Source organism: Polistes dominula, unplaced genomic scaffold (assembly GCF_049000335.1).
Source record: "Polistes dominula isolate Pdom_NZ unplaced genomic scaffold, Pdom_raw_medaka contig_75, whole genome shotgun sequence".
NCBI classification, from domain to species: domain Eukaryota; kingdom Metazoa; phylum Arthropoda; class Insecta; order Hymenoptera; family Vespidae; genus Polistes; species Polistes dominula.
Genome location: NW_028301003.1, coordinates 1,508,022 through 1,520,330, shown reverse-complemented (window position 1 = coordinate 1,520,330; position 12,309 = coordinate 1,508,022). Strand labels below are relative to the sequence as shown.

General features: G+C 27.9%; 2 protein-coding genes across 3 annotated transcripts; both read left to right on the top strand.

The window, feature by feature from the left end:
- Positions 1–6,761, top strand: LOC107067353 (uncharacterized). The gene is made up of 5 exons (XM_089173850.1): positions 1–295; positions 3,700–4,021; positions 4,139–4,372; positions 4,470–4,705; positions 5,325–6,761. Exons 1-5 carry the CDS (start codon positions 232–234, stop codon positions 5,552–5,554), a joined length of 1,086 nt encoding a protein of 361 aa, XP_089029976.1. The 5' UTR covers positions 1–231; the 3' UTR covers positions 5,555–6,761.
- A 383-nt stretch (positions 6,762–7,144) lies between these two features.
- On the top strand, positions 7,145–12,084 carry LOC107067354 (uncharacterized). 2 transcript variants are annotated; one of them, XM_089173851.1, is made up of 6 exons: positions 7,145–8,271; positions 9,326–9,668; positions 9,803–10,076; positions 10,804–11,079; positions 11,208–11,302; positions 11,563–12,084. In XM_089173851.1, exons 2-6 carry the CDS (start codon positions 9,376–9,378, stop codon positions 11,672–11,674), a joined length of 1,050 nt encoding a protein of 349 aa, XP_089029977.1. In that variant the 5' UTR covers positions 7,145–8,271; positions 9,326–9,375; the 3' UTR covers positions 11,675–12,084. The 2 variants fall into 2 exon arrangements, with proteins under 2 accessions (XP_089029977.1, XP_089029978.1); XM_089173852.1 differs by lacking the exon at positions 7,145–8,271 and having other exon boundaries at positions 9,527–9,651.
- The last annotated feature ends 225 nt before the right edge of the window (positions 12,085–12,309 follow it).

Below are 12,309 nucleotides of genomic sequence, written 5' to 3'. Positions count from 1 at the left end.
ATACTACCATCAGTTTTAGGATGAACTTTGATGAAGCAACATCACAAGAATAGAAACATATACAGTCAACAGAAAATCTTCAGTGACACTTATTTAATGTTTGTTCAAAAATTATTTCTTTCATTCGATACACATTACTTAAATCAAATTCATCAGAGTGAATGAATAATAGTCAGTTTGTTCAACAGATTTATTTATTATTAGTTGTGTTATTTTTAGTTAACTGTAAACATGCAAGATAATTCTAATAATAAATTAACCAAGGTTCGTAAGAAGAGTTGTAATGAAATGTCAGGTGAGTAATGTATTTTGAAAATTTGTTTTTTCTTTAAAACAGTATAAAACAGTTTGTTGTTTTTTCATGATATTTTTTTTTATATATTTAAATAATAATAATAATAATATTTCATTCAATTGGATAATAAAGTAAAAAGTATATCGTTAGTTTGAGATTGTATAACTATTATTATTATTATTATTATTGTTATTTTTAATTGTAACGTTGTATTGTTTTATATAATCAATTGCGAGACGAGAAACAAAACAAAAAACAAAAAAATAATAATGTCAATCATATCGTGAGAGTTTTCTTTTTGTCATGTTTTTTTTTTTTTTTTTTTTTTTAATTAATAGTTTATCAGTAATAATAATAAAAAAGAAAAAATGTATATTTAATTATTTTTTTAATTGTTTAGCAGTGAAAATTATTCGAAATAAACGTGTGACAATATGAATTTGAAAATAATTGATTTAAATTAAAAATGCATTAAATTAGTTTTTTTAAAAATATTAAATTGAGAAATGTAGAAAATTGTTTAAGCTAATTATTTTCAAGGAGATACTACTATCTTAGTCGATGTTGTGTTATACGACGTTAATGTGAAACTTAATGCAATGTTGTGACACGTGTGAAGTATTGCGAAATAAAATAAAAAAAAAACTTTCTTGACTATTGCTCGTGTGTCCTACAAGTTCTGATTAAAAATGCATTTTCTTTTTTTAGTTGTTTTTTTTTTTAATAGCAACAAAAAAGTGTTTAGAGATGCGTAAAACAAAAAAAAAAATAAAAAAAAGAAATGAAAGATAACTTTAATTAATTCGTTCTATTTATTATTATTTATCAATTTAAATACGTCATATGGTTAAATGTCAATCAAAAATCTCACGAGAAAATAAAAATCAAATTGAAGATCAATCATTAATCAATTATTTATAAATAACGAAATTGTTGTTTTTTTTTTTTTTTTTTCATAATTTCTATTTATTTATGAAGAAGACAAAAATGAAAGAAATTCATTTACGTGTTTTCCTCGTATATTAATAAAATATATACAATCTTGTGTTTTATTGTTGTTATATTTGTTATAAATTTAATAAATTTAACTTAAGTTACACGTATTTTATTTATAATAAAATTTATTAAAAAAATCTCATCAAGAGCCGCTACTTTAAATCCAAAGAGCCGCATGTGGCTCGCGAGCCGCAACTTCATATACCAAGAGCCGCATGTGGCTCGCGAGCCGCAACTTCATATACCAAGAGCCGCATGTGGCTCGCGAGCCGCAACTTCATATACCAAGAGCCGCATGTGGCTCGCGAGCCGCAACTTCATATCTCAGAGCCGCATGTGGCTCGCGAGCCGCAACTTCATATACCAAGAGCCGCATGTGGCTCGCGAGCCGCAACTTCATATACCAAGAGCCGCATGTGGCTCGCGAGCCGCAGCTTCATATACCAAGAGCCGCATGTGGCTCGCGAGCCGCAACTTCATATACCAAGAGCCGCATGTGGCTCGCGAGCCGCAGCTTCATATACCAAGAGCCGCATGTGGCTCGCGAGCCGCAGATTGCCGACCCTTGCCCTAGATTGCTTCACCGCCCATAAGAGAGCGATATTATTGCCCACTTTGAGAATCACTGAATTCTATATTTCTTTTTGTCTTGTTTCATTTATTTTGTCTCGTTTAATTATAAATTATATCTAAATTTCACAATAATTAGATAATATCAAAAATAATAATAATAAATAAGATTAATTGTGTCAAAGTTCAATAATTTTCATTAGAGAAAATGATGTTTATCCGTTTATTATGCGCTTTTTCAAATCAATTAAAATCACATTATGATGAAACGATTCTAATTTCTGTTTTATTTTATTTTTTGTTTTTGTTTTACTAACAAACAAACCATGTAATTATTTTTAAATCGTTTCATCCTTTTTTTGTGTGTTTGTCTCTCTTTTCATTTAAAAAAGAAAAAAAGAAGATAAAGAAGAGCAAAAAATTATAATATATAATTGACAAAAAAATTAGTTATATAAGTTTGTTTTTTAGAAAATGATTCCGAAAATAATAATAATAATAATGTGTTGTATAAAATAGAAATTATTTTTATGTAATAACAAAAAATAAAATTATATTACACACATATATATATATACATGATATAGTACTATAAAAAATGATAATGATTTTGATTCAAGTAGTATACAAAAAGAAACCACGTACGTGTCCTAATTTGAATAATAAAAGAGTATTGTTAGAAAGAAAAGGAAAAAGCTATTACAACGTTATACACATGTATAAACACACGTATTACAAAAATACATACATGATCGATTCTTATCGATTTAATCTTTTAAATTTTATTTTGGAAATTGTAGTAGTGTTGTATTTACAAGGATTAACATTAGCTTACCACCTTTGTTCTCATATCTTTCTTTCTTTCTTTATTTATTTTCTTTTTTTCTACATAAGGATTCGTGTACGTTTATAAGTGTGACACGTGTCTTCATTTTATTATTCATCGTACGTCTATTACATAAATATATATATATATACATATATATGTATATATACACAGTATTTTATACGTATTGCATGCTAAACAATTTTTTTCTCTTTTCTTTTTCAATTTGATCTTAATAAATTTCCTTATATAAGATACAGTCAATAAAATGAATTCAAATAAGTACGTTAGGTTTGAAAAATTATTGTTCAAGAAAGATAATCTTCTTTTTTTTGAAAAATTATGATTTATTATATAAAAAATATATATTAATTGTTTGTACATTTTATTAATATTTAGTTGCATATAATAATGTCATTTTAATGATTTAAACAAACAAAAACAAGGAACATTATTTAAAACAACACAATAAGCATATGAAGTATTGTTTCACCCTTATAATTTATTATAGGTTATATAATATACTATATTATACTATATACCTATACTATGCACTTAATATAGTATAGGTTAATTTATTATATTAATTTATATGTATATAATTATGGTTTCACCCTAATAATTAATTATAGGTTATATAATATACTATATTATACTATATACCTATACTATGTACTTAATATAGTATAGGGTCATTTATTATATTAATTTATATATATATAATTATTGTTTCACCCTAATAATTAATTATAGGTTATATAATATACTATATTATACTATATACCTATACTATGCACTTAATATAGTATAGGGTCATTTATTATATTAATTTATATATATATAATTATTGTTTCACCCTAATAATTAATTATAGGTTATATAATATACTATATTATACTATATACCTATACTATGTACTTAATATAGTATAGGGTTATTTATTATATTATATATAGTATATATATAATATAATAATATAATATAATATATATAATATTTTTTTGTTTGATAGATGCGATTGAAAAAAGATTTCAAAGTCTTATAAATGAAGGAAGTAAGGCCCCGGTGTTAACAGATTCTTCGGACATTGATTTACCTTCTTATTACGATCCAGACAAATTTTATCTTGGACAACAAACATTTTACAATAACATCTTTACAATGATGATTTCTAAATTTTCCGGATTAATAACATTAATAACAATACCTAGCATACTTAACATTCTCGATTTCACTAAACATCAAAGTACACCTTGTATGGCTTATAAAAGATACATTTCAACGATATTGCATATGTGTGTTTGGTACAAAAAGGATCCCTTGAAACAAAAAGAGTAAAATACATTGAATTTATTATTAATTTTTTTCTTTTCTTTTTTTCGTATTAATATTGAATTATTATTGAATTGAATTATGAGAAATAATAATTAACATGTGTATATGTATTTCAGGTTTTTAGAATCGTTAAAGATAATTAGAAAAAAACATTGTATAGCATTTCGAAGGGCATATGAAGCTGGAATACGCAAAGCTTCGCAAGCTGACATGGCTTATGCACAATTTGGGTTTATCGGTTATATATTATTAGGTACCGAACAACTTCATATATCTGCAACTGATAAAGAATTGGAAGGTTTTGTACACTTTTGGCGAGTAATTTGTTATGTCCTTGGAATGGAAGATAAGTTAGTATAAATTATTAATATATTATATTATCTTTTAAACAAATATATGTTCCGTTTTTTTTTTTTATTATTATTATTTTTATTTTTTTTTTTCCAGATATAGTTTGTGCATGGAAACGGTCGAAGAAACTCGTGCCCTTTGTTCTAAAGTTTTGGACGAAGTATTTATACCAAATGTGATTAAGTATAAATACAATTACTATAAAAATGGAAAAATACTGATAGATGGACTTTGGCCCTTTTATCCAATTCTCGATCCACCATCTTTTACCACTTTAACGTTATATGTAACATCGTTGATAACTACCAATAACAATCATTCCATTGAAATAGGTAATATTTGTTATATTTTCTTAATATTCTATATAATTGTTTTAATATTACATTATATATTTTATTTGAATATTTTATGTTTTATCTATGGAAAGTAGAGATAAGGAGTAGTAACATCACTGTATGTGAAAAAGTGTCCGTCGAAATGCATTCAATTAGGGTGGCGCCACAGTACCTAGAGGGTAAATTTTGATTGAGAAATAAACGAGGAACACAAATTTCACAAGACAAATTTTATCCATAACTGTTCTCGTTATTCACATACTTTTTCATCAAATTAAATGATTAAAAAAATCAATAAACGTACTATTTTACAGTTGACGAATTAAAATCACTCTAGTTACACGTATTCTCATAATAATTCTTTAAGGTTATATTTACTACATTATTACATAACTCGGCATACTTCAATTCGTTTACAATTGCTATATTCATACTATACCTTCTGTCTACACCAGCGCCATTCTGGAAAGGTTTTTTGAAATTATTATTTATAGAAAAGGCTGGACACTTTCTTTTTCACATTTTCTCCCATAAGAGATGTTGTTACTCCTTACTTCTACCCTTCATAGTTTTATCACAGTACTCTAATGTTTCGTTTTCTTTTTTTTGATTTCAGATTACGACTCTATGCCATTATTCAGCAAAACGTTACTTAATATTCAATTTTTCGTACTTAATTATTTATTGCCAATCAAATATTGGTGGTCAGTTATCTTTCGTACATTTTTTAATTATTCAATGATAGTTACTATATATTTAACCGAACATTTGCCGTTACTTGCTTATTGGACTTATGGTATAAAACATTCGACAATTAATATATTTCGACATAAAGTATCGGAATAGAATCTATCTAATGTTGCAAAATAATATTACTTATATTTATATATAGATAGATAGATTTTTTTACTGCTACATTTTTACTGCTTCCCCGAAGGGTTACATTCCTTTTACAATTTTATTCTTAACCTAACTTAACACTACTCTCTCCTTCACTTCTCCCTTCCTCCTTTCCCCTCCACTCGTCCCACACTCCCTCCACTCGTCTCACACCCATACCACTCGCCCTACAGCCCCACTCGTCCCACACCCCCGCTCCTACCATCCTCACTCCTAACCTTATCCATCCTTCCCCCTCTCTCATACTCTCAACCCTCTTCATCCATTCTTCCCCTATTCCACTCTCATCCAAAATCTCTTTTATCTTCTCTTCTATTCCTCTCCCCAGTGCTGTCAGATCGTGGGTAAATCTTACCCTCTCCCTGTGCCACTGGGATTGCACACAATGAAAGTTTTCCATGTCCGTGTGTTTGGGATGTCGAAAGAAGCCGAGTGTAACCGAAGTTGGCGGTTGGCCACGAAGTGGCACACTATGAAAGCGATTCGTGTCCATGTGTTCGGACGACACGAGTCGCTTTCATAGTGTGTCACTCCGGCGTGCCCGCCAACTTCGGTTACACTCGGCTTTCCTCGACATCCCAAACACACGGACATGGAAAACTTTCATTGTGTGCAATCCCAGTGGCACAGGGAGAGGGTAAGATTTACCCACGATCTGACAGCACTGCCTCTCCCGTCCTCCTCAACTATCGTTCTGATGCAACCTTTCAATAAATGTGCTTCCACGTCTTTCTCTCTCTCCCATTCGCACACCCTGCATCTCTCTCCTCTCCTCCTACTCCTCCTCCTCCCAGTTATCTCTCTTCCATATTACTTATATACTTATTCCAATTTAATATTAATTCTCGTAGGTTTGTAATTTTTAAGGTAAACAATTTATTTTGTTAATAATATTTCAACATTGTAAAAACGTTTGACCGAGTGTCAAGTGTCATCACAAAATGTGATATTGGTGTGGAAGAGAAATAATGAAAAAATTCTATTTTAATTCAAATCAAATTAGTCATTAGTATTTTTATAATATAACATGCATATTTGTAATAAACATGTGTAAACATTTTTTTTCTATTTTTTTTTTTTAAACTAAATTAGAAAAAGAAGGAAGAAAAACATGAATCAAAAATTAAAGAAATAAAATTCTTTTTTACGATTATATTATATTTAACCAATTAAGCGTGTTTGACGATTATATCATACGTCGTCCTATCCAACAAGTCGGCCTTTTTGACTATCCAATATTTTAACAGAGCGCCACTTACTCTGTGTTTGACGACTATATCCGTCATCGCTTGATTATCGCGACACACACCAGAGCGCGCTATGCACACTTCACGCATCGTTATGTTACTATATTCAAAACAGTACAAAATAGGGACCCTGTAGCTGTGCTGTCAGATCGTGGGTAAATCTTACCCTCTCCTGTGCCACTGGGATTGCACACAATGAAAGTTATCCATGTTTGTGTGTTCGGGATATCGAAAGAAGTCGAGTTTAACCGAAGTTGGCGGGCACGCCGGAGTGGTACCTATGAAAGGGACTTGTGCCCACTCCGGCGTGCCCGCTAACTTCGGTTAAACTCGACTTCTTTCGATATCCCGAACACACGGACATGGAAAACTTTCATTGTGTGCAATCCCAGTGGCACAGGGAGAGGGTAAGATTTACCCACGATCTGGCAGCACAGCCCTGTAGGAGGGACGTGCCCAAAGAATTTTGGAGGACAGGAACTCATGTAGTCACGTGATTACGCGCGAATTAATCAAACATTTTAAATAGTATAAAAGTTGTATATAGTAATAATGAATAGTGTAGGAGGGGGTAGAGTGGTGAATTGGTTTGACAAAATTATGAAATAATGAATTGCATCAAATACAGAAAAACAAAATGAACCATATTTAATGATAATTAACAAATTTATAATTAAAATAGAATAGGTTAGACAAAAATATTATTATCAATTAAAAAAGAATGATTCAATGAAGTTTGATTTGATAAAAGGGCATTACAGTATTTTGAAATTTCAAAACAACTTGTAGAAATTTATACAATTTTGATAAAAATACAATTATCTATTATATATATATATTATATTTACAAATTATTTTAATCATTCGTACAAATTTGTTTTTAATTGACAATATTAATAAATCAGTTAGGATTTCTGGATATTATATCTTCATAACTAACCACAGCCGTTATTTATACATACTAAAGATAAACATGGCTGCGCGTTGCATCGGAAGCTGTCCCCCAAAATTTTCAGCCAATAGCAACCCCAGCAATATGTATGGCGCGTCCCTCCTATAGGGTTCTAAGTCTCCATGATAATAAAACATATAACGATTGTCAAATGTATGTGTATATATATATATATTTATTTTTAGAGATAATTATAACCAAAAACCAATTTTCCCACGTATCCTGAGAATCCAATACAAAAGGAATTTAATAATAATAATAATAATAATAAAATTGAAGAAGAAGAAGAAGAAAATAGTAAAAAAAAAAATGAATATATACGTTTGAAAAAAATACGTTAGATTTTATACTTTTTCCATTGGAAGAATTGAAAAAAAAAAAAAAAGTAATTTATCAATTTGTGAATAACCATAATATATTTTCTTAGAACAATTTTTCTATGGTATATATATTTTAGTTTTAAAGTAAGTATACGTAGAACGTTGTTTTTAAGATGACCTTGAAAAAAAATTTCATATTTACGTTTATCCTACGTCATTCTCTCCTAATCTGTTCGTTTTCTTTTAACACAGCTTTTACCAAAAATCGTAACAACAACAAAAAAAAAAAAAAAAAATGAAATCTCTCCTCCTCGTCATATTATAATTTATCAAACGTGAGATTTATTTATTATTTTTTTTTTTTTTTGAAGAAAAAAGTAAAAAAGAAAAAAAAAAAGGAAGAAGATAAACGAAGGATTGATCGAAGAGAAAAAATAAACTCTTTGCGAAAAGATTCGATAAAAATAATCCGAAGGAAGAGTTTAATGTGTGTTTTTTATTTTTTTTTTCTTCTTTTGAGGTAATTTTGCTTTTTTTTTTCAATGAAACATTTTCAATCATCTTCCTTTTTCAATTTTGAGGTTATTTTTGTTTTCAATGATACATTTTCAATCATCTTCCTTTTTAATTTCATTTTATTTTGTTTTATTTTATTTTATTTAATGTAAACCAAACGTTGTGAGTATTTCTTTTATTGCAATTTCATTTTTTAATGTCTGTGCTTTAAAAAAAAAAAAAAAATAAAAATAAAATAAAATAAACAAAAACATATGTTCTTATATATGCATACAAATGTAATGTGCATATATATGCAAAGAATGCATGCAACTCTGTGACACACATGCATTTATACGATCCATTAACTACAGTTACGAGTTGACTCAATATATTGACAAAGCCAATAATTATTTTACTGTCTGTATTTTTATAGTAAACAAATACTTATTAAACAGAATTGTTTTCTTTTATGGTTTTTTTTTTCTTTTTTTTTTTATTTAAATATAAAATATTACTAATAATTAATCACACAATTATTATATTACATAACCTCTTTTTTTTTTTATTATAATTAAATATATTATATCTAAGTATTTTTATTATTTATTGCATATATATATATATTATATCATTAAAAAAAAAAATATATAATACAAATAAAATGTTAAAATGAATTAAATTCAATTGAACATATTTTCAGATGAAACAAATAATTTGTTATTAAATACGTTCGAGGAATTGCAGTGTTGAATGTCGAATAATTCGTGGAAGAAGTGTAAATGTGGTCGTTTAGATCCGATAATATTTAATAAGAGAATTAATGCAATTGCTTGTAATTGTGGTTGGGAGGGAAGATTCGTTTATGGGGTATCCCTTACCCTAGCAATCTTCGAAATAAAACGTTTTTTCATGCTACTGTTGGAAATAATAGCTGAATGGCAAGTTATACGATTTGCTGGTGGTTTACGTCCAGTTCTTCTCACCTTGCTCGATATTATCGTTGGCTTGCCAACTGCCATATTAATTGTTCGTATAATACGCAAGTATGCAAACAAATATATGATATTTTTTCAAATTTTTATAACATACATATACACCCTTAATAATAATAATAATAATAATAATTAATAATAATTAATTATATTATTATTATTATTATTATTATTATTGTTTTTAGATACACAATACCACAATGTAATATAAAACCGAAAAAACTATTGAAATTTCTCTTATTTATAATAACAACGTGTGTTGTCTTAAACATTGTTACCTTGATTTCAATTGGTTATCACATTAGCGTTAAAAAGGAAACTCTCGTGAATTTATTCAACGCTTCGATGCATTTCTATGCTAACATGGCATCCTACAAATATGCCATAGACGAATTACAATTTGTATTTCAATGTTGCGGCCATAGTTCATATACCGATTGGTTTCTTTTCGATTGGCAGGTAAACATGATATTTTAAGAATAATTAATTTACAAATGTGTTCATAACATATATTACATATATATATATATATATATATATATATATATATATATATATATATATATATTATAATAATGATTATTATAATATAATTAAAAAATCTTCTTTTACGTGTCACGTTGTTTGTTCGTAATGGACACCCAAACTATTGAACCGATTTTAATCAAATTGTGCACACTGTGTGCAGTTTCATCCAATTTGAAAGATAGGATAGTTTATATCATTCTAACAGATGGCGGTATAAGGTAATTCGTTGACTTAAAGACCTGTGTATCGGACTGATTGTAAATCACAGCAACGTGTGGCGGGACACCTCTAGTAATATATATATATATATAATTAATATTGGTTGTACAACTTTGATTCCTCTATTTTCCTACAGATGACTTAAAGAAAAAATGGCGGATACTAAGTTTTATACACCTATATTATAATACAGAATATATAATATATATATAACCTTTTACAATTATATTTATATTATTATTATAATTTAATGATAATATAATTAAAATATCTTCTTAATATATAAGTCTGTATATACACGTGTCACACACACGTATTGTTTGTCCGCAATGAATTCCTAAACTACTGAACGTATTTGAATAAAATTGTTCACACTGTGTGCAGTATCATCCAACTTGAAAGATAAGATAGTTTATATCTCAATTAATAATCGTTTCAGATGGTTGATTATGCACCACGCGACGAAATGATTTATGAGACAAGAATCACCGATGAAGAATACCGCGATCGAGGAGTACCGTTCAGTTGTTGTAGTCTACGTTCAATGACTCCATGTATACATTCCGAGATGTTGGATAAGGATATTAAAAGTATCAATGAGAACGGTTGTGCGGAAGTTATCAGTCCAGTTTTAATTAGGATCGTTGTGATCGCATACGTCATGACTAGCACGTTAATTGTCACACAAGCTCTCTTAGCATATTTGATAGCACGAGTATATAATAAATATCATTTTAAAATGATGAATTATATTAAATTATCGATCGATACGTAATCATTGATTACGTATTATCTTTAATCTACGATTTATATTACATATATATATATATATGTATTTTGTAGATGATAGATAAACTTTCCGATAGAATTCGATTTCCTGTATCTTCCGTAAGCTCGTTTGATGAATCTACTCATATTCTTTCAAAAAATACTAATAGGTAAGGTATAATAATTTAAACGAATAATTAATAAATTAATTATTATCGGATGAAAATGATAATATTTTTAGTTTTTTTTTGATTAAAAAAGTTTCTAGATTATTTTTCAAGATTCTTTTAATATTATCATACACCATTTTGATTTGATTTTCTTTTCTTTCTTAATAATTGGATTACACAACAACAAAAAGAATTAATATCTTTATTATTCAATTGATTATAAGTTAATTGCATTTTTTTGTTTTTTGTTTTTATTTCAGTTTGAGTAAAGGAAGAAAAAATGATCGTTATATTGCCTCGTCAATGAATAAATTATATTTCAAAGATAAAATTAAGTCTGAAGAAGAAGAAGAAGAAGGAAAAATAGGATAAAGATAAAACGTTTATCTTCTATAAATAAGAATACATTGACTTTGGAAAGAAGAAGAAGAAGAAGAAGAAGAAGAAGAAAGAAAAATCGAAAAAACAAATTATATTGTTCTACCTTTTATAATAATTCACCGATCGTGGAATATAATAATATGGAAATTTCCGAGATAGCACGAATCATGCCGAGTACTCACGAGGAACATAGGATATCAAGGAAATGTTTGTTTAATCAAACGAATTCGTTGAATTGTTCGAATTCTGTGATTAAACGAAAATAAGACACGATAAGTTAATAATGAAATGAATTGTGAAAAAGGTAATAGAAAGATCCAATAATAATTGAAAAATAATTAAAAACAAATTAAAAACAAATATTATACTCGGAAGATCTGTTTTGACTGAAATTATTTCAAAATTGACGATTACATCAAACATTTATTTATTATCTATCACGTAAAATATTTCAAAGTAATAAATAATGTAAATGTGTTTACTTTTTTCTTTTTCTTTTTTGTTTGTTATAAATGCTCATTTAATGTCAATTTACAAATTGATATTTGTTTGTAGAAGAGAGGAATGATTTCGTCACGTGAATATAATAGGATAGGAAGCAGGGTGTTAACGATCCATGAAGACAA